Genomic DNA, 24,181 nt, shown 5'->3' with positions numbered 1-24,181 from the left:
ACTCTCAGTTCCCTTGTGACCCTAAATGGTGTCTTCTTGGCTGGGGAAATCACAGAGGGAAGAAATGGCAACGGCGGATCAACAGGATTTGTCTTGCTGCTGCAAAGCTAGTTATTGCGGCTCACTGGAAGCGGAACAATGGACTTACAATAGACATTTGGCTGATGAGGGTAAAATTGGTGGGAGATATGGCAAAATTAACCGACCGCAGACAAGGGCGGTTTGATTCTACTGCGGAAGAATGGGTACACCTCAAACAATTATAAGATATTAAGCAATACTGTGGAAGTGCGTTGGGGGGGGGGGGGGGGGTCCTCAATAGTTTTCACTTGATTAGCTTGGGAATCTAATGCACTTGTATTCATGAAAGAATTGTTTGTATTGAAAGGGGGAGAGTTTGAGGGGTTGGGTGGAGGGGGTACTGTTTAGGGGATTACAATGTTAAAACTGGATGTGCTATTAAGTAATGGTTGTACTTTGGTGTGATCTACTTCTTTGGTGTTTACACATCTTCAATAAAAATTTCAATGATAAAAAAAATATATATTTTCCCTTTCCTCTAATTAAAAAAAAAAAGTCCTGTGTCAGGAGAGCTGCTTGGAGCGAGATCTGCCGTGCAGGCACTGAGGACACTTGTGGAGATGCTGTGCTAACAACGTGTGGTCCTGCCATGGCCCAAGTCCCACCTCTTCGGAGCATGCCATTCTGCTCCTCACATATGGAGCAATGCAAAGGAGGGAGGAGTAAGGTTGAGAGGCCAGAAGTTGTTTTGGGACCTATGGACAGCCATATTAAACAACTTGGTGGTGAACTCATCCTTTAAGTGTGAGTACTGCTCCTTTGCCAGTTGTGTGTCTTTCTTCGGGGGATAGAAACCTTCCCCACAACCCGCTGAACTTAGGGAGTCGGGTATAGTCCCTTCTCAGGGTCTGGTCATTCCTCCTGTGGCTGTGACCCATAGGGGAACCCCCCCACTCCCACTATTGACTGTAACCATGGAGGAAATATTAGAGGTTCTATCGAACTACTGTCTCTACTTTCTATAAAATTGTTGACTGCTAATGATTCTACTTCTGTGGCTAAAGTTGCTTAAGCTTCTTTAACAGATGTAATGTCTGTAATATCGTGAATGGAGAAAATGCTTTAGGATAATTTATTATTAGGTAAATTCACAGAAGTATCTACAGCTTAGTTGTCTGATCATAAGAGTCGGAGTTGGATTAGTATAACTGAATATACGGTGAAAAAGGTTGAATCTATGGTTAACACCTGTCACGCTGCTATTGCTGCAGATGACAAAGGCAGTTTGGCAATTCGTTTACATATGAACTGGAGAATACTTTTGAGTGAATGGAATTTACATTATTTAAATTTTTCAGTGACTCATTACTTAGCTCCCTTGGAGCTTTTTTCAAATGTATATGAAAGACATATTGCAATTGCCTGCTGACTCTTTCAGTATTAATAATGTGTACTGTTTACCTCAGAGTATTAGAGTTGTTAATCAGAAGGGGGCTTTTGATTCAATTAGCTCTCCTGATAGTTTGGATTTGACAAACATTTTTGGAATCCTCAAAGGACACGATTTAAAAAAAAAAAAAACAAAACTCTGGTGATATCTGGAGAAAAGTTTTATGTTTTTCTAGATCTTTTATAGTTAAAGAATTTCTTTTTAGATAAATCTAAATCCAAGTGAATGATCTGTTTGGATAATTTTCCAAGTTCTTTCTTTAATAATATATATTAACTCAAGCCTGCTATATAATTTGGTATTTCCTGAAGCACCAGGAAGATACTCCGTTGACGCAGACTGGAGCATGTTCAATGTTTGTAATGAGATTTTTTTTTTTTGGAACTCTGTATTTCTTTTACTTTGTGTATTGCTCAAATACATAATAAAGTTATAAATTAAAAACAAAAAAGTCCTGTGCCAGAATAGTATTTACAAAATAAGAACTATTGGGTCAGCCTTGTACCTCACAAGTTATTACAAATTCCATTTGTATTTGTAATATATTCTAAATTTACCTGTACAATTTTATCAGCAAGCTACAAAGGCCAGCAGTGTTTAAATTAGTTTATTGTTTTATGTATACAAAAGAACCTTAGAAAAATTAAATTTCTTTAGTGGTTTATACATTAGTTTCATGATATATACAGATGCTTTCCGCTTTTCATCTCATTACAATCCAATAAAAAATTTACAATCATTGAGGGGAAACGAGCACATACACAAAAGGACATGGAATTTTAAAAATTCATTGACATGCAGATACCTCTATTATGCATCTTACAATCTGCATGAATAAAATGTTTTGAAATGCAAGAATCAACTACAAATTTCACAGCTGTACTTCTTAGAAAGATAATTATGCTGAAAGTTTGATTTCAAAATGAGGTTACAGCAGTGAAAATTCTGCCACAGATAAATTGTGTACTGCCCATCAGGTGCTGTCATCATTTGGATTGGCAGGAGGTACAACTTGGGGGTTAAACACTAGTCCTCAATGATGATTTCTATCTTTGAAAAGGACCAATTGCTCTCAGTTCTCAAATTGCTAAAAGATGAGGATTTCAGAATTGATGCAGAGGAAATTAACATCAAATGAATTTAGACTGACCAAATAATTATTTCCCTCCACTCCAATATTCAGATATTCTAACAACATGACTAGCATAAATCCCTCTTCTGAGGGACTGACAACTGTATTGGTAGAACCTGAAGGACAATGCTAGGAATAATAAATTTTGAATTTGAAAATTTCTAACTGTTTAAAACCATCCAGTAGCTGAAAACATAAGCAAACTGAAGTTGGACAATCCATACTACTGAGCTAGTTCCTGGTGTGCCGAGGCTAGCTTTTTGTTAAAGCAATTTGCCCTTTTTTTGCTACTGCTTGCATTTTATTGTACTACACTTTAAAATGAAACATCACACCAAATTTTAACTTTAAACTAGTTACTAAACTACTGCTCAAACCTTTCTCTGTCACTGCAGTGTAAGTACACTGTGATCCTATAGTTATTCCAGTAAAAAGATTTAAAAAGGAATAGAGCTAAAAACACTTCTGTTTTATAGATGTTCACATTTCCATTTTTTGTACAAGCACAGATGACTTATCTAATCCTGCTAGCTAACAAGGTTCAAGACAACCAAACTACACTTATCAAGTTGACCAATGTTACACTGGTGGCATTCCAACATAATACAGCCTGTTTCCATAAGAGCCTCAACTTGCAAAGCACCAATAAAAATGAAAGAGAAGAGGATCCAAACAAAGTATGCCTTCTCTCAAAGCTTCCATAAAGATTTACTAAAGGTTTACTTCAACTTTTTTTTTTTTTTAAATGAAGGATTGCCTATACTTTAGTTACACGGCATTTAAATCATTGATGCTAAATAGCAATAAGCACGTTCCTCCTTATGAACTACATCCTGAAAAGTACCAAAAAGGATAAAAAGGAGGCAATGTTTTTTTTAAATGGCAGTATATATTGTGTTCAAGACAGATATTTTTAAAAAGTGCCTAACAGTTTTAAGGGTTTTGAATGGGGAAAACCAAAATGGCATCTCTATAGCAGAAGCTTAGTGATAGCTCCCCTCCGAGTCTCTTTATTAGTTGAAGTTTTCTTTATAAACTGGCTAAATGAAAGGGGAAGCATAATATTTATCCCACTGAGGCTTGCATGCCAGTTTGTGACCCTATAAATACCTTTATAGATCCTTTACCAGCATTGCTGGATGCCTGGACCCAGTGTGGATTCAGTCTTCCTGTACCTAGAAATATAGCTAAACCTGGGCTTAACACCACCTTCGCACATCCCAAAGGTTTTCTTCAATTTGATGCTCTGCCTACTCCTGTTGCAGATTCACAGGGTCAAGGGCCAGACACAGCTGGAGGAACAGGCACTGAATCAGTGCAGGGGGGACTTGAATTTTGGAAGGGAAGGCACTACAGGAAAGTGTACACTGGAATCAGGTTCTGGTGCACAAATGAAAAACGGGAATGGCTGGTGATGATCGCTGATGAATGACTTGAAAGGGCTTCATGGGTTGTGTTCTCAAAACAATGAAGGTTTCAGAATCCCCACGATTCTAGGAGTCAACTTATAGTCCTTAGAGCTTCTCCTTAGAGGACCTTTGGCATATCACAGCTAGAACAGAGGGGAGGGAGTCCTGGTTGACTGAACTCCTGAATTGTGAAAATTTACATTAGACACTAAAACAAAGTTCTAGCATAAGATGTAAGTATTAGTATTTCTACCAATTTTGTCCTGAACAGATTGTCCATAAATCAGTTTTATTGAATGTATCTATATATAGATTTAATCACCTCAAAACAAGTTCCCACAGTATTAAAAATGTCTCCTAGTTTCATCTCTAATATCTATTATGTCCCTTTGTCTACAGGTGTAATTAATTCAAAAGAAGGGCATATGGATTTGTTAATTTCTTCAGGTAATTTGGGAAGTCCCAGGAAAAGATGTATGTCAAAATTACTTTTATGGCAACTTTTGGCTTTATTTGTGTTTGCATCTTTTAAACAAAAATGAAGATTCTTCTAGGCCTATTCAACACCAAGAATCTCCTCACTACGTGCGTAGCTTATCTTTGCAAGAGCTGAATATTTCCAGTCACAGTGTGAAAAAAAGAAAAACATCTAAAAATAGCTGCTGCTTTGGTGGCTCTCCCCTTATACTGCAGAAGGGTAGAAATTCCCTGGTTCTTGTTTACGCAGAGATCACTGATGCTGTTATTTAATTCCTCTCCCTGAGAAACTTATTTAAGTAAACTTTATTCCCTTAGCAAGGGAATAAAATTAAAGGAGCCCAAATAAAATTATGCAGGAGGGGCGAGATAGGCCTCTTAGGAACCTATGCCAGACAGCTTCACTAAGCAAAGGGCTCAACTAAAAGAATTGTAATCCAACTCCTGTCCAGTCAGCCTCAACCATAAGACATAGGCTTTAGTATGCATTCAGAGGAGTTGGACTTGTTTTCACAAAAAAAAACTTGCTGTACCAATCTGACTTGCACTATCTGCTGGAAGCCAAAAAATACTGACAGGATCTAAGATACACTACTTTTTATACTTATGTCATCATAAGACTATTCAGTTTTCTCTGCCTTTATCTTCTGATAACAGGACCTAATCCACTAGGGTCTGAACTGGTCTAAGAGGATAAAGAAACTTCTAAGGATAAATTTATTGGCTTTTTAATGGCTCCTCAAATGAAGAGTACACCTCACACTACATTTGCTGTAGAGTGATATTACAATGTTTCAAGTTCTAATATCTGTCTTTGGATTATATTTCAAGACACTGATATTTATTGCATGGTTTTTCTTTCTATATACTATAGAATTACCCTCCTTCCTCCTGTGAACTTGATTCATTGTTATACCATGGAAAATTATGTACTTTGACTTTTTTCTTTACTTTTATCCTGGCATGCTTTAACTTTTCATGCTGTGTCAATTTTTCTGAAATTATGAACATTTTGGAATACATCAATTTTATTTAAAATAAAAAAGTAAACCATGAAACATCAGATATGTATCTAAATTTCATCACCCACTACTACTGAATTGGGCTGTGGCATTAGTATACAAACACATGAAAGTTCTACGTATAGTAGAGAGCCAAATGTTAGAACATCAAGTAGCTTAGTCTTAAGATCAGCTCAGCAGTTTCTTCCTTGTGTAGGTTTTAATGATAGACCACTGAGGGTCTCTGCCAAAAGGAGACTCCCCTTGGTCTGCAGTGCTGTGAACTGTGATCGCCTTCCTCGGAGTACCAAAGTCTACCTCATCTGGAAGAGCCATGGAAAAAAATGTTATGAATTAAAAAAAATGCACACATCTTGTCACATGATGATTATAAACTTAACTCAATGTTTTAGTATCCAAAGGAAAAAAGAAAATTAGAAGATTTGTGGATGTCAATGCTAAAATTTCCCTCTCAAGATTAGCTCAAGCTTCTTGGTCAAATTGAAAATTTAAGAGACTCAATGAGGTGGCAGCATTTAACAACACAGAACATGTTTGCAAACAAAGAATGTAGAGTCCATCGAGTCAACCCAAATTCCTTCCTGTTACAATATCTTGAATATGAGTAGATCTTAGGTTTCTCTTAACCTATTCCATGATGCAATATAGTAATCCAAAGGATGCTGATTTTCCTCTTCAAAGAGTGCTGAGGGTAGTTTCTACACCTTTTAAAATATTTTTAAAAATAACTGAGCTTCCCACTACCCAAAGACAGACGCTCGAGTTGCCTCATTAGTCAAAATGGATACCAGGCAACCCTCAGATTTGTAGTTACCAGAGATATGGCTACATTATTCTGGCCGCCATCAGAGAAAGCAGAGATACCTACCTGTAAACATGGTTCTCCATAAATAGGATAATGCCTCACACCATCCCCAACTCCCCCCCTCCATTTAGGCGCCATGGCAACCTGGTACCCAGGATTTGTTGAGCCCTGAATTAATGTACATTCAGTTACTGTATCTTAAATCTAGCTCATGAAACAAAAATATTTTCCCTGGGCTCTTACTTTCATTTTCCCACAAGATTTAAGATAAAAAAAAAAACATACCTCTCACGCCTCTCTTGGAAGTGGGTGTTTTCCCTTGGTACAGCAGGGGAGACTGGGTAAGTGCCAATAGACCACCAGCTGACAATGAACTTTTCACTATTTTGTTTGGTGGTGTTAAACCTGGGAATATTATGATATAAACATTCAATTAACATTTCCATTTAAAACTAAACTCCTTGCATTAAATTTAGAAACCCACCCAAACTCAAGAGCAAAGTCTATGTTCCACAAGAACATTTAATTTCTACCTCTTCTCTCCCACGAAAGGGGGGAAATTATCAATGTGGACTACCCTTAAGACATGTTATTTTATTGTTAACCCTAATTATTAGTAACCTTTAGTCTCACTGCATAAAAAGGGACCTGTGCTAAAATAACACAGCTTAACAATAGCTCATGTTGATAACTACACTCCTAAATGTAGAAAGCCTGCTGAGCAACGGCACATTGAAAGGTCTCAAGATTACTTCCACAGTTGCCTGCTGTGCCCAATGGGTTTTATTTTAACCAGTAATTCTGCTGTCTTTTCAGTGCAACAGATTCCAAATAACATTAATATTTTTACAATGCAGAGATCTAAGATTTCTCAGGTGCCTGGTAATGTTTAAAGCTATAGTATCAGGTGGATTTCCCTATATACTCATGCGGTTCAAACCATAATTAGGAATCCAAAAGCTTGCTATTTTCATCCTGAATTCTTATTAATGAAACAAGGACTAGTAATATTAGAATCCATCTGATCCAGGGGTTCTTAACCTTTTTTGGTTTCCGTACCTCTAACTGAAACCCTCATACCTCTTTCCTAAACCACATGTCCAGTAGTGACTACTGACAGCTGTATGTTGTTGTTGTTAAGCCTCTAACAGTGCTAACATGTCACTAAAATCACAATAGTATACAGCTATACTACCAATAACTTTCCTAATAACTGCCTTCACTTTGTCTAGAAAATTTCAATAAATTTCCTCAGATTTCGAGACCCTTCTCCACATCCCATTTGACTTCTTCCTGCACCCCATAGTGAGCAAAGAACTCCTGATGTAGAGTACAATTGTTTTGAAATTCTGAGCAAACGTTTAGGCATCCCTGATCACATTATATGTGTCAATGAATCCTAAGTAAACAAAAAACCGACCACCTCTCCATGGTACAAAGTTAAACATGAGATCAAACTGTACATGTTAATGCATTTATTCTACCAGTTAATTTCCTTCCCCCCTTATCCTGCTAAATCAATCCAGATACATGTGTTTATGCTGCCTTGCCAACAAGATGGATACAGAGGACCACAACTTTTAAGCATCATCACTGTAACGGAGTAATGCACACAAGACACTTGTAGGTATCGTAATGTCAGCTCAATAGAATGGGTAAATAATGACAAACCGCTGTACCTGCAAAATATCCTCAGGGTTAAAAGGGAAATTATAGAATAAATGAATAAAGTTAAAAATAATTATTAGGTTCTCTCTATAGTGAGGAAGAATGAGAACTCCTTCAAGCCCATTCCAGCCCTAGACTTCCTAGAAAAGTTCTGGACTGGTTTAGCAAGAATCAAATAAAGGAAATAAATAGACCAATCCAGACCAATCCAGACAAGTGGAAAGTACCCACTCCCCTGCTAATGTGGGTGGAAGGAAGTAAAGGCTGCCCAGAGAATGTGTGCCCAAACACAGCCTACTCATTGGCCTGCAGGTGCTTTACAATGTCCTCAAGAAAGATAGCTCTAAACTCCACCCAGGAAGAAGCTCAAGCATGCTGGAGGAACATCTACAACCTGCACACCTTTCAATCAGTAGGCCGAGGAAACCATCTCTCTAAACCACCTATCACAGATGATTTGGAAGCTTTAGTTTCTTTGTAAGGATCAATGAACAAAATTGAATAGTGCTTCCTAAGGAGTTAGTCACTTTCAGGTACCTAAGCACATTTAGGCAACCTAAAGAACTTAATTTGGAAGGGGGGAGGGGCTACTCCTCCTTGTCTTCTCTCCTTCAGAAGACTGGGAGCGAAATACGACAACTGAAGAGAGTGACCATATGAGTTAGAAGTATGGCACTGCACAAAAAGCAAGTGGATCTCTAGAAAACAGCTAGCAGGGATCTGCAGTTAACACCTGTAATTCTGAAATACACTTAGCTGAACAGATGGATAACTAGAAAGACTGGCCTAAGCTAAGTATATCTACTTAATAGATCCACAAAAGGAAGCTGCACAAACCCCAAGAATCAGATTGTTTCCCTAGAGAAACCACAGTTCTAAACGAATGACAACTGTTTTGAGTCCTTAAAACCCTAAATGTGAGCTCTATAAAATGAACTAGCTGAAATTTGGACACTCAGAAAATCAAAGGCTAATCTCTTGTCCAAAGCTCCTTTGCAGAAACAATAGAAATGGTTGGAAAGACTGCCTGTCAGGACAAAATAGACAACTCTTTGCTACAATCAAAGGGCACCAAACTTGAACATAGGCCAATGAAACTGAATTCTCATGCATCCTCAAGAAATCATCACTATAAAATATTCTGTGCAACAGAGGCCTTCAAACAGTCAAGCTGTAAGATGAAATGGAGCTAGATTTTCTACCAGCAATGGACTTCAATACAGGTATTGTATTACGAGGGAAAAACAGCACAGAACCCCACCTTTCAGTGGCTCTGTGGGATTATTCAATGTTTGCTGCCGTGTGTGATATGGCAGATTATAAATAATTTAAAAAAATACTGTAATATCCCAAGCCAGTCTGGAGCCACCAGGATGAAAGTAAACAGGCAAATTCTCTATTTTTCACAGAGTATTGCCTATGAGGAACCAATGAAGAAACACAAGATAAAGCATCCATTGGTTATGTCTGAATGAAAGTCATAATTCTGCTGTAGCCCTGTGCTTTCCAGCTGCTGAATCACCTGTCTCCCTTGGAGTCCACACTGATTCCTGTGGGACCTGCACCACCAGTCTGCCAATTCTCAAATGTCTTCCACGACCAACTGAGGAAGACTGCCTAGATGATTTCCATCCTGTTATGTGGGCTTAAGTATTGAAGAAGTTGCAAGTCATCCCAACAGAAGAGAAAGCTTGTCTCTTGAGCCATTGTCATGCAACACGTGCCTCCATTTCTATTTGTTTATGCTACCATTATGTCAATGCACAAACCTACCCAAGCCAGGGGTAGAAAAGGTAGCAGAACTAACCTGAATGCTCTGGTTTCTAGACCAGTGTTTCCCAAACTCTGCGCTGCGTTACCCTGGTACGCCGCAGGATAGTCGCAGGGATGCCGCGGAGCCAGGTGAAAGACGGGAGTTTATCCTTAAGGACATATGCCACACGCCATACACTCACCACATTTAATCTTGGGTCCTGCCACCGCTGGAGTCTGGAGCTATACAAGGTACGGTTTTATTTTTTTTTGTGACTGCTTTATGCTACGCCACGTCTGCTTTAACAGATCCGAGGCAGTGATTCACACATGTTGTCTTACCTCTATCCCGGGGACAGGAAGCGACAGGCAGTGTGTGTGAATCGCTGCCTCAAATCTATTACAGCAGGAGTGGCGTGGGAATCACCGCCGCTGTTGTGCTGAAGAACTCAAAGTGAAAAAGCCCATGTAGAAAGGGGGAACCCCCCCCCCCCAGATAACAGTACAACCCTTGGAAGTGCTTCTTGTTTCAAATTTTAAAAAAATCAATGCAATCATTCCACTGGATGGAGCACATTAAGACTAGATAAGCTTAATGTTAATTCTGCAATTAGTGATGTGATCTTAACAAGTTTAATGTCCAGTCTTACGCTATCTGGATCTTAAGGAGTCTTTCTCATTTTGTGCTGCCGGCACTGAAAGTTTAATACAGTGTACATGCTGGGATTGTAGTTTGCAAGACTACAAATTCATACATGCAGCAGGATAAAATTTTCACAAAGCAGCAGGCAGGCTATTGAAAAGCTTGGTGATGTTTTATAGAATCTACACAGCCTCAGCCTTTCATGGAGAGGAGTTGGAGCTAATGGTAATCCAGCAGAGATGAGAATCCTGTAAAAGTTGTATGATATCCAATTCTCCACCAGTTGACCCCTGAGCTGCCCACGCCCAGCATCAGGGGTCCTGGGTGCCCGCGGGACATCATGTTGCCTGCCTCCTGTGTTCAGCTCTGGACTCTTGTTCATCCTTCTCTCTCCAGCTAAGCACCGGTGAGAAGTGGGAGAGATACAGCAAACAGTCGCGCAGAGGGGGAGGGGGAGATGCTGCTTGGAGAGGGAGAAATGTTTGACATAGGGGTGAAGGGAAAGATGGTGCATGGGGGAGAACTGTGTGGCCGGGGGTGTTACAAAAAATTGCTCCGACACTAAGGGTGCCGTGATCCAAAAAAAGTTTGGGAACCACTGTTCTAGACTGTTTATCCTATATAATAAAATGCGTTCTGAAGCTGAGAAAGTGAAGCCTTGACGCATTCGTGCTCTCTGTATCCATCTCCTGAATTGACGTCACGTACTTCCGGGTTTGTCACCAGCAGCAGTGACCAACCACATGAGGGTTCATAATCGCCCCACCCTCGAGTGCTATATGCTGTGAAATCCATTTCTCCGAAACAGAACTAAAACAAAGACAAAATATGATTTATTTTCCTGCTGCTTTCTGCTCAGCTACAGGAGCTTGACTGCGCCCTGCCCCCTCCCCTGTGCCAAGCCGCTGAAGCTGCTACTGCCGGACAGCACGGCACCATCCATCAAAAACACCAAAAAGTAATGGCCTCCGAACATCAATCACCGCTGCAGCCGTATTACTTCCCCCTTTTCTCCACCTACTCCTCTCTCCTTCTTCCATACACGCTTCTCCGCCCAAGCACAACCTCGCCACACGCTCACCCGCATCCTTCCGCGTGATTCTTTGGGAAGCGATGGAAGGAGGGCGAATCGACTAGCGGCAGGATGGATACGAACTACAAGATGATAAAATAGTTTGTACTTGCTACAAATTGAAAGGAGTACAAGGGAGGGAGGGGGACGACCCTGGGAGGGAGGGAGGGAGGCGATCCTGGAACTGGGAGGGTGGGCCCCTGACACACACACTCATTCTCACACACACACTATCTCTCTCACAGACACACTCGCACCCAGTCTCACTGTCACACACACACACTCTCTCTCTCACACAGTCACTCTCACACACACACTCCGAGGAAAACCTTGCTACCGCCCGTTTCATTTGTGTCAGAAACGGGCCTTTTTTCCTAGTAGATGATAAAATTTCCTTTTTGAACCAAAGTCCCTCTGTACGTGATCTAGACAGTGGGCTCTATAAACCATTCAACTCACTCACTCATTCATTCAGTATAACCGGGAAGTGGGGGGGGGGGGGAGGGGGGCAGACAGTAGGGATTTCTGAACCTACGTGATATCTCAGCTCGTGTTCCTTGCGATTTCATTTTTTTTTTCTGGTCAAACAGGAGCAATAAGCCTCGTAAGGCACTCCCAACTTAACCGAAACCAGTATTACTACCTCAGGAGAATAAGTCAAAAGGCATTGCCAAGGCACTTACAGCCGAGAAACACTCTGGCACGGTGGGAAAATCTTCATTTAGTGAACATGGCTCAACTGAACACAAAATAAAAACCAGGTCAAAGGCTGCACAGTTATTCCATCCACCTGGGAGACAGAGAAACACTAAGGAAGTACATGTGGGAGGCAAGGCTAGTGCTGGGCAGACTTATACGGTCTGTGCCCTGAAAATGACAGATACAAATCAAGGGGCTGGTGGTTGGAAGGTGGGGCTAGTGCTAGGCAGACTTATACGGTCTGTGCCCTGAAAAAGACAGATACAAATCAAGATAAGGTATACACAAAAAGTAGCTCATATGAGTTATCTTGTTGGGCAGACTGGATGGACCGTGCAGGTCTTTTTCTGTCGTCATCTACTATGTTACTATCACAAAGAACTACTTTCTTTCTCCGTCTCCATCCGCTGGTCAAGGGATATAAAACCCAGAAATTTGGACTGAAGTGTTAGAGACGAAAAGGAAGAAATCTTTTATAACCTGTTCCTGCTTTGTAAAAGTGAGCTATTTTCATTTTGAAATGTTCAGATAGATGCTTAGAGAAGACCTTGTTTGTCTAAAGCAGGGGGTAGGCAACTCTGGTCCTCAAGAGCCGCAGGCAGGTCAGGTTTTCAGGATATCCACAATGAATATGCAGGAGATAGATTTGCAAGCACTGCCTCCATGGTATGCAAATCTATCTCCTGCATATTCATTGTGGATATCCTGAAAACCTGACTTGCCTGCGGCTCTCGAGGACCGGAGTTGCCTACCCCTGGTCTAAAGTAACAGAAAAAACACAAACTGAGAAGTTGGATGTGTCAAGAGTATTTATTCAACTGTGGAATATGGTCTTTACCTAACTAAATGAAAGCTGAACAAATCATTAAGGGGACAATTCTATACCAATTACACATGTTAAGTGTTATAGAATACTAGTGCAAATCAGTATCAAACTGCCTAGATTTAGCTGCGCCCACTTATGCCAGGTCAACGACTGGCATAAAAACCTAAATGCGGCACTTATCATGCAACTTACAGTATTATATACATTATGCGCACAAATCTCAGCCTCACCTGTGAGACACCGTCCATGCTCCTCTCCACCTTGCAATTACATGCTAAAGGCATGTGTGTGCATATGGTACGTTTATCACTGAGTGCTCTGCTAGCACTCATGAAAGTGTACATTCAATGGCACAATGTACATTTAAGTAAGCAAACAGTGCTTGAATTTAGGCATCCGGGTAAAACAATTCTTCCCGAGCGAAACTTTTCGCAACGTGATTCAAACAACGGTACTAACACATGTCGATTATTGCAATGGAATATATGCGGATTGTAAAGAACAAATCCTAAGGAAACGACAGACTGCTCAGAATATGGAAGCCAGGCTTATGTATGGAAAATCTAAATTTGAAAGCGCAAAAAACCTCTCGGGGGGAAAAACTACACTGGCTACCAATCAAGGAACGTATCCGCTTTGTACCTTTGTTCACAGAATAATACATGGTCTAGCTCCGAGCTATATGTCTGAACTAATTGACTTAACAATTAAAAACACAACTGAATCAGCCAGAACATACTTAACTTTTCACTTCCCAAGTTGTAAAAACCTGAAGTATAAATCAACATACGCGTCAAGTTTCTCCTACATATGCACACAGCTCTGGAATACACTACCAAAACGCCTTTCCATGAATAATCATCTTGAATTCCGAAAAAAACCTAAAGACTCACCTTTTCAAGAAGGCATACCCCACAGATCTCACAAATACCGAATAATGTAATATGGCAATTTAATCAGGAAACGGACTGGATCACTACAGACAATCTTGATCTTCTATTCATCACTGAAACTTGGATTCATGACCTCAAAGACCCCGTAATCTTAGATCTATGCCCATCAGGATACAAAATCACCCACTGGACAAGAAATGGAAAAAGAGGAGGTGGAATAGCTATAATATACAAATCCGAGTTTACCATCACAACCACAGCTGAATCCATCCTACCACAACTTGAAATCGCCTCGGTAAGAATCAATCACCCAAACCTACAAGAACACCTCAACGCAACCCTACTCTACAGACCGCCAGGCAACTGGCAAGACTCACAAACACACTTTATGGACTTCATTTCGAATACTTGTGTTTCTACCTCAAACCTTATCATAATAGGAGATATTAATCTGCACCTTGAAGACTTCACCCTAACAAGCACCAAAGAATGTAAAGAGTTCCTACAACTATGGGATCTTCATGCACCAAATACACAACCAACACACATAAAAGGACACACACAAGACATTATCACACACAAATTCGACACAGACTCAAACCTTCTACTAACAGACACAAGATGGACACCTGCACCGTGGTCAGATCACTATAAAGCATACATCTCCCGCCAATGGCAAACGAAAAACCTACACGAGAGGAAAAATAGACCCGGTAACATTCTAGCAACAGATCTACCATAACAAATGGACAACAAAAGCAGACACAAACCAATTCCTCCTAGACTGGGAAGACAGATGCAGAACAATACTAGACAATATTGCCCCAACTCAAACCAGAACCTCATATAGGAAGAACTCAACACCATGGTTCACTGAAGAACTGAAAAAACCCAAAACACAAGTGAGAAGGTTAGAACGTGCGTGGAAAAAAAAGAAAGATGACCCAACACTTAACGCCTGGAAACAACGCCAAAGAAAATATAAATATACCATAAGGCAAACTAAAAGATTATTCTATAAAAATGAAATCGGACCGAACTACAAAGACACACACAAACTCTTCCAACTCGTGAATAAATTACTAGACACCACACCAATCACAACCAACAACAAAGATACACCAGGAGCAGACAATCTCGCGAAATACTTCAACGAGAAAATCGCACAACTGCGACTTAAAATACCAGTCAGCACCTCAGACTACTCTGCACTCCTTGACTGTCTAGATCCAGACCCAGCAGACAGAACCTGGACCAATTTCGAGATACTATCGGAAGATCTAATCTCCCAAACGCTCAAAAGATTTGCCAAATCTCACTGCAAACTGGATATATGCCCAAACAACCTTATGACATCTGCCCCTCATCAATTCATAACAGACCTCACGAGTCACGTAAACTATATGCTACAAATTGGACTCTTTCCGAAGGAAAAAGGAAACATTTTACTCACTCCTATACCCAAAGATGCAAAGAAATGCGCCAGTGAACTAACCAATTACAGACCAGTAGCATCTATAAACAACTCACAAATTATTTAAACAAATTCTCAATACTACACGACTCCCAATCAGGATTTCGATCTAACCACAGCACGGAAACAGTACTAGTCACCTTCATGAATAAATTTAAACAAACGACTGCAACTGGCAAGAACATACTACTGCTACATTTCGACATGTCTAGCGCCTTCAACATGGTTGATCATGGAATACTATTACATATCCTCGAATATTTTGGAATCGGAGGAAATGTTCTCAACTGGTTCAAGGGATTCCTAACCACACGATCATACCAAGTGACATCCAATTCAACCACATCATCCACATGGATACCTGAGTGTGGAGTTCCACAGGGATCTCCCCTCTCACTAACTTTATTCAACTTAATGATGATACCCTTGGCGAAACTACTATCAAACCAAAACCTTAACCCATACATTTACGCAGATGACGTAACGATCTATATTCCATTTAACCAAGATCTAAAGGAAATCTCCAATGACATCAACCAAAGCCTACACATCATGCACACATGGGCGGAAGCATTCAAGCTGAAACAACGCTGAGAAAACCCAATGCCTAGTACTCACCTCGCAATACAACATGAACAAATTCACCACCATTGACACACCAAAACTGAATCTTCCAATCTCGGACACCCTAAAAATTCTCAGAGTTACCATTGACCAACACCTAACACTGGAGGATCACGCGAAAAATACAACCAAGAAGATGTTCCACTCAATGTGGAAATTAAAAAGAGTAAGACCTTTCTTCCCAAGAACCGTCTTCCGCAACCTGGTACAATCAATGGTACTCGGTCATCTAGATTACTGCAATGCACTCTACGCCGGCTGCAAAGAACAAATAATCAAGAAACTTCAGACAGCTCAGAATACTGCAGCCAGACTCATATTCGGAAAAACAAAATACGAAAGCGCTAAACCCCTACGAGAAAAACTGTACTGGCTCCCACTCAAAGAATGTATCACATTAAAAACATGCACCCTAGTTCACAAAATTATTCACGAAGACGCACCAGCCTACATGTCAGACCTAATAGACTTATCACCCAGCAATGCTAAAAAAATCATCCCGTACATTCCTCAATCTTCACTTCCCAAATTGTAAAGGTCTCAAATACAAACTAATGCACGCGTCAATCTTTTCCTACCTGAATACACAATTCTGGAATGCGTTGCCGCGAAACCTAAAAACGACTTATGAACAAGCCAACTTCCGAAGTCTATTGAAGACCCATCTCTTCAACAAGACATACAACAAGGATCAACAAATATGAACTCCTGTACACATACCCAGAACTGCCCTTACAATATCCCACTGCCAAACCACTATCATGTTTTTTCACTATTACTAAATGCACATCTATATAAATAATTCTCACCTCCAACATTCTGAAGCTCAGTCTGTGGCAGGAAAACACTGAAGCCCTGCACTGTTGGTAGGCTAGGCTGTCAGCACCACTCACTCTCACTCATGCACCACTCACTGTCACTCATAGACCCGCCCTCAGCCACGCCCCTTCTGCACATAATCCGCAACCCCAACGTTCTAATGAAGCTGCAACTTCCTCTTGCATGGTGGTGTAGATCGGAATTTTTCCCCATGAGTGTCTGCCCCGCCCTCGCGTCAAAAAGTCATGACGTCGAGGGCGGAGCAATGACACTTAACTAATACCATCGCTCACCCGCCCCGCCCTCGCGTCTAAATGTAATGACGTCGAGGGCAGGTAACGATAAGGTAAAATTATGTATCATACCTGATAATTTTCTTTCCATTAATCATAGCTGATCAATCCATAGACTGGTGGGTTGTGTCCATCTACCAGCAGGTGGAGATAGAGAGCAATCCTTTTGCCTCCCTATATGTGGTCATGTGCTGCCGGAAACTCCTCAGTATGTCGATATCAAAGCTCCATCCGCAGGACTCAGCACTTAGAGAATTACACCCACAAAGGGACACTCTGCCCAGCTCACCACCGCCGAAACGGGGGAGGGGAATTAACCCAGCTCATCCCCACACAAGTGGGGGAGGGGAATCCGTCCAGCTCATCCCCGCGGAGCGGGGGAGGGACACCACAACCGCCGATGCGGGGGGATCTGGCTTATCCTGCAACCGCAACCGCGGGAGGAGCTGACTGACCCTAACACCGCCGAAGCGGGAGGGGTACAAAGCTGCCCTACTGCCGCACGAAGCGGGAGGGAGCGCCGGCAGAATTTAAGTCTCAATCCAGCCCCGTAAAACGGAGGGGAGAGGAATGCAGCAGCTCACTGTAACACAAATTCGTCTCAACTCTTGAAGAATCCATTGAAAACTTGAACACGAAGTCCTCCTGAACAGGAACTGAAGACTAAACTTGAACCTGAAATGCAACCAGAATATAAACAATACAGATATCTGGGAGGGGCTATGGATTGATCAGCTATGATTAATGGAAAGAAAATTATCAGGTATGATACATAATTTTACCTTCCATATCATCATGCTGATCAATCCATAGATTGGTGGGATGTACCGAAGCAGTACTCACCCAGGGCGGGACATAGAAATCCCTGACCGCAACACTGAAGCTCCAAACCGGGCCTCCGCCCGAGCAGCCACAGTCAAGCGGTAATGCCTGGAGAAGGTATGGGCCGATGCCCAAGTTGCCGCCTTGCAAATCTCCTCCAAGGAGACGGACCCGGCCTCTGCCATCGAGGCCGCCTGAGCTCTAGTGGAGTGAGCCTTCAGCTGGATAGGCGGCACCTTCCCCGCGGCCACATAAGCCGCTGCAATGGCTTCCTTGACCCATCTTGCCACTGTAGGCTTAGCAGCTTGCAGACCCTTACGAGGACCTGCAAACAGGACAAACAGATGATCCGACTTCCGGAAATCATTGGTCACTTCCAAGTATCTGATGATGACTAGTCTCACATCCAGATATTTGAGAGCAGAGTATTCCTCTGGGTAGTCCTCCCTACGAAAGGAAGGGAGACAGAGCTGCTGATTCACATGGAAGCGAGAAACAACCTTGGGCAGGAAGGAAGGCACTGTGCGAATAGACACTCCTGCCTCAGTGAACTGCAGAAAGGGCTCTCGACATGAGAGTGCCTGGAGCTCGGAAACTCTTCTGGCTGAAGAGATAGCCACCAAAAAGACTGCTTTCAACGTCAGGTCTTTCAGAGATGCCCTTGACAAGGGTTCAAAAGGCGGCTTCTGCAAGGCTCTTAGCATCAGGTTGAGATTCCATGCAGGCACCACTGAGTGCAGAGGAGGGCGCAGGTGATTAACTCCCTTGAGAAAGCGCACCACATCTGGCTGCGAAGCCAGGGAAGCACCCTTCAGGCGGCCCCTGAAGCAAGCCAGAGCCGCTACCTGGACTTTAAGGGAACTGAGCGACAGGCCTTTCTCCAGACCTTCTTGCAGGAACGCCAACACTGAAGAAATTGGAGCAGTGAAGGGAGAAAGTGAGCCTGCTTCACACCATACTGCAAAGGTACGCCAAACCCTGGCGTAAGCAGTAGAAGTAGAGCGCTTCCTCGCTCTTAGCATAGTGGCGATGACCTTGTCTGAGAAGCCCTTCTTTCTCAGACGCTGCCGCTCAATAGCCAGGCCGTAAGACCAAACGGGGAGGGATCCTCCATCACCACGGGACCCTGATGCAACAGGCCCTGCTCCACTGGCAGCCGCAGAGGATCGTCCACTGAGAGCCTGATCAAGTCCGCATACCAGGGACGTCTGGGCCAGTCCGGACCCACCAGGATTATCCGGCCCGGATGCTTTGCCACCCGGTCTAGCACCCTGCTCAACATGGGCCAGGGCGGGAACACATAGAGAAGCTCCTGTGTCGGCCACTGTTGGAGAAGAGCATCTACTCCCAGGGATCGAGGGTCCCGTCCTCTGCTGAAAAAGCGCGGCACTTGGCAATTGGCCGATGACGCCATCAGATCTAGGCTCGGCTGGCCCCAGCGCTTCGTGATGTCCAAGAACGCCTGAGCAGATAGCTGCCACTCTCCGGGATCCAAGGTATGGCGACTGAGAAAGTCCGCCTTGACATTCATGACTCCGGCAATGTGGGCCGCTGACCGCTGTTCCAGGTTCGCTTCCGCCCACTGGCATAGATTCATGGCCTCCTTGGCTAGAGGGGCGCTCTTGGTACCTCCCTGGCGGTTGACATAGGCCACAGCCGTGGCATTGTCCGACAGGACCCGTACTGGCTTCAGCGCCAGTACCGGGAGGAACTCCAAAAGCACCAACCGAATGGCTCTGAGTTCCAGGAGGTTGATAGACCACTTTGCCTCTGCAGGAGACCAGAGCCCCTGCGCTGTCCTTCCCAAGCAGTGGGCTCCCCAGCCCGTCAAAGAGGCGTCCGTCGTGACGACAATCCACTCCGGGGTCACAAGAGGCATCCCTGCAGACAACTTGTCTGTCTGCAGCCACCAGCTCAGCGCCTTGCGCACTGCTGGGTCCAAGGGAAGGCGCACCGCATAATCCTCCGACACCGGAGTCCAGCGCTGCAGCAGAGAGTGTTGTAGTGGTTTCAAATGAGCCCTGGCCCAGGGCACTACTTCCATTGTGGCCGTCATAGAGCCCAACAGCTGCACATAGCCCCAAGCCCGGAGCGGAGAGGCTACTAGGAACTGGTCCACCTGAGCCTGACGTTTGACAATCCGATTGTCCGGCAGGAACACTCTGCCTAATTGGGTGTCAAATCGAACTCCCAGATACTCCAGGGACTGAGTCGGGCGCAGCTGGCTTTTCTCCCAGTTGATGACCCACCCCAGGGAGCTCAAAAGAGCAATCACCCGGTCCACAGCTTTACCGCACTCTGCATAAGAGGGGGCTCGGATCAACCAGTCGTCCAGATAAGGATGGACTTGTACTCCTTCCTTTCTCAGGAAGGCCGCGATGACCACCATTACTTTGGAGAAGGTCCGCGGAGCAGTAGCCAACCCGAACGGGAGGGCTCTGAACTGGAAGAGTCGGCCCAGGACTGCAAAACGCAGAAAGCGTTGATGAGGAGGCCAGATGGGAATATGCAAGTACGCTTCCTTGATGTCCAAGGATGCCAGGAACTCCCCTGCCTTCACTGCCGCTATAACAGAGCGGAGGGTCTCCATGAGAAAGTGCCGAACTTTCAAGGCCCGATTGACCCCTTTGAGGTCGAGGATAGGCCGTACAGAACCTCCTTTCTTTGGTACCACAAAGTAAATGGAGTAACGTCCCTTGCCAAGCTGATTTTCTGGCACCGGAACGACCGCACCCAGGCGGATCAGATTGTCCAAGGTCTGCTGCACTGCTACAGCTTTGACCGGAGACTTGCAGGGAGAGAGTACAAACCCGTCTCTTAAGGGTCGGCAGAACTCTAGCTTGTAGCCGTCTCTGATGACTTCCAGCACCCAAGCGTCTGAAGTTACCCTGGTCCACTCGCCCAGAAACGAGGACAGGCGTCCTCCAATTTGCACTGGGCCATGGACCAGGACACCGTCATTGGGTACGAGACCCTGGGGGAGGACCGGAGGGCGCACCTCCGGGACGGCGGTCTCTGCGAAAGGAATGCTGCTTGGGGGAGAAGTTCCTCTTGAAGGAAGAGGGGGCAGAGGAGCGCGACTTGCCCGGGCGGTACCGACGGGCTTCCTGAAACCGTCCTCTGGAGATACCGGGGCGAGCACTGGCCCGAGCCCTGACCTCTGGTAACCTCTTGCCTTTAGACGTGCCGAGATCGGTCACAATTTTGTCCAGCTCGACCCCAAAGAGCAGCTTGCCTTTAAAAGGCAACTTAGCCAGGCGGGACAGAGGCGTGGTCCGCAGACCAATGTTTCAGCCAAAGCCACCGCCGCGCAGAGACTGTCTGAGCCATACCTTTAGCCGAGGCTCTCAAGACATCATACAGCAAGTCTGCCAAATAAGCCAAGCCCGATCCCAGGGCCGGCCAATCAGCCCTCAAGGAAGGATCCGAGGGGGAAGCCCGCTGCACAATCGTCAGGCACGCCCTGGCCACGTAGGAGCCACAAACTGAGGCCTGCAAACTTAAGGCAGCCGCCTCGAAGGACGACCTTAAGGCCGCCTCCAATCTTCTGTCTTGGGCGTCCTTTAGGGCCGTGCCACCTTCCACCGGCAACGCCGTTTTCTTAGTCACTGCAGTGATTAAAGAATCCACGGTAGGCCAAAGAAAGGCCTCACGTTCACTTTCAGGCAAAGGATAGAGGCGGGACATAGCCCTAGCCACTTTGAGGCTCGCTTCCGGGACATCCCATTGAGCCGAAATTAAGGTGTGCATGGCATCATGCACGTGGAAGGTTCTAGGCGGGCGCTTCGTCCCCAGCATAATGGCGGAGCCAACAGGGGCTGAGGGAGAGACGTCCTCCGGAGAGGAAATCTTTAAAATGCTCATGGCCTGCATTAACAGGTTGGGCAAATCCTCTGAGCGAAAGATCCGTACTGCAGAGGGGTCATCCGCTCCATCCGAGCGGGAATCCGTCTCCTCCAAGGAATCCGCAAAGGACCGTTGGGAGAACTCAGATACGCTGCCCTCATCTACATCAGAGGAAACAGCGTCCTCTAAGGCCTGGGAATCCACCCGAGGGCGTTTACTTCCGGGAGCCTCAACCCCTTTATCGGACAAGGGAGAAGGGGCAGCGTTCTGCATAAGGAAGGCCTGATGCAGCAGCAAAATAAACTCGGGGGAGAAACCCCCCAGACTGTGCACTTCAGCAGCCTGGGCCACAGCCCTAGACGCACCCTCAACCGGCGCTCGTAAGAGCGGGGGAGAAACATGCTGCACATCCAAGATGGCGTCCGGCGCGACACTCCGCGAAGGAGCCGCGCGGGAAGAACGGCGCTTAACTTTAGCCGCTTTTTTGCCGTCGCCCAAATCAAGGGCGGCCATGGCATGAACGTCTCCCAGCTCAAGGGCGGTCCAAGAAGAAGCTGTCCGAGCAGAGTGGCCGGCCAAGATGGCGGAGGCGAGCAGCGGGGGATGGGCGTTTATGGCGGGAAAAACCGCCGCACCGGAGGAAGACCCGGGACACTGACCGGCCTCCGAACTGATACCCAACAAGGGCGAATCAGACTTTAATACCCCCGCATCCCCGCTAGGAGCGCACACGCGGTCCGGGGAGCGATTCTTCGCGCCCTCGCCCTCCGACGCCATAGGCCACGTGGAGCTCAATCAGGGAAACCCCTGCCCGCTATAAAAAAGGTAAAAATTACCTGCTTCTCGCTCCGAGCTGTAACGACCTGGTGTCCCAGTGAGTAGCTGCAATAAACGTTTAAATAAACGTCGAAATAAACGCCTTTAAGGACGTTCAAAATTTTTTTTTTTTTTTAACGGAGCCAGCGGGAGGGGGGAGAAAAGGAGGGACCTGGTGCCACCAGGTTTGCACTTGCTCAAGAAGAGCCCTCAACCCCAGGCACTCAACAAAACCTAAAAATTAGGCTTGGAGGCCTAGCCAGAGCTGCTGCTGTGTGTGACCACCACCTGCTGAGATAGAGAACATACTGAGGAGTTTCCGGCAGCACATGACCACATATAGGGAGGCAAAAGGATTGCTCTCTATCTCCACCTGCTGGTAGATGGACACAACCCACCAGTCTATGGATTGATCAGCATGATGATATGGAAAACAAAATACGAAAGGACTTACTTGCCTCCGCAATGCCGACGCAAGCCCCAGAGCCACTAATTTTAAACACATTTTTTAAAGTGATGACGCAAATATAAAGTACTCCACAGCTGGCAGGAAGATTCACAATGTGCGGGTAACGATATAACAAAATACAAAAGGACTTACTTGCCTCTGCAATGCCGATGCAAGACCAGAGCCACTAATTTTAAACACATTTTTAAAAGTGATGAAGCAAATTAAAAGTACTCCACAGCTGGCAGGAACATTCAGAATGTAAGGAACCAATTTAAAACATAAAAACTTACCCAAACAGTGTCACATTAAAACACTACACAATAAACGCCGTCACTTCAAAAAATTGCCAAAAGTACCAGCCAAAGGAACAGCTATCTTAAATCCAGTGAGTAACATGATGACGTGTGGCCAAAGATCCAATCAGCAGATGGTAAGCCCAAATTGACCCGCCTCCTGCAATAATAGTCTGAATGCAAGGGGCTACCATAACATCTCTAAAATACTGGCAAACGAATTTACTTTTCCTGAACTAACTAAACAACAGCGAATTTTTAAACTATTTGGGTTGAAACTTCAAAAGTACTGCTCCCCCATTATAAAACGTCGCAAAACACATGAACATTAATTAGATCCTTATTGATCAACCAATGCAAATAGATCATAAATCTAATAAAATTGTGCAACTGTCAAAAATGTAATGCTTGCAAATCTTTTTGATCAAATATAAAACCAGCTATATTACAATATATTTTCCATGCTGACGGCAGGTCTTACTACATCTCTCTGAAGCTGCTTCAGGGGTTCCCCCCACCCCCCCACCTGCCGATGGTGCTGCAGGAACAGGCACTAACTGAGAGGGAGGGGCACGGAAAACACTGCAACTGGTACACAAAACACTACAACTGGGAGGGGGAAATGGGAGAGAGTGGGGTTGGGGGGCCCTGCCACTAACTGTCATTGTCACACACACACTGTCGCGCCCAGCCTCACTCTGTCACACACAGTCACACATTCACTCTCTCTCTCTATCACACACTCACTCTCACACACACACTCTGAGGAAAACCTGGCTAGCGCCCGTTTCATTGCTTTCAGAAACGGGCCTTTTTTTACTAGTTTTCTATATAATTCTTATACAATTCTCAAATATTTCTTACTATGATTGCT

The 24,181-nt window shown here is 44.3% G+C and overlaps 1 protein-coding gene across 1 annotated transcript in view; it reads right to left on the bottom strand.

The window, feature by feature from the left end:
* Nucleotides 1–3,101: 3,101 nt before the first annotated feature.
* Nucleotides 3,102–24,181, bottom strand: part of TICRR (TOPBP1 interacting checkpoint and replication regulator) — a 213,342-nt gene continuing 192,262 nt past the window's right edge. The window contains 2 exon segments of the mRNA XM_030189695.1: nt 3,102–5,813; nt 6,602–6,721. Coding sequence (XP_030045555.1) covers nt 5,680–5,813; nt 6,602–6,721 — 254 coding nt within the window. The 3' untranslated portion in view covers nt 3,102–5,679.

This window comes from Microcaecilia unicolor, chromosome 1 (assembly GCF_901765095.1).
Source record: "Microcaecilia unicolor chromosome 1, aMicUni1.1, whole genome shotgun sequence".
In the NCBI taxonomy this organism is placed as follows: domain Eukaryota; kingdom Metazoa; phylum Chordata; class Amphibia; order Gymnophiona; family Siphonopidae; genus Microcaecilia; species Microcaecilia unicolor.
Note: the sequence above shows the minus strand (reverse complement) of the source record. Positions and strands in the feature narration are given on the sequence as shown.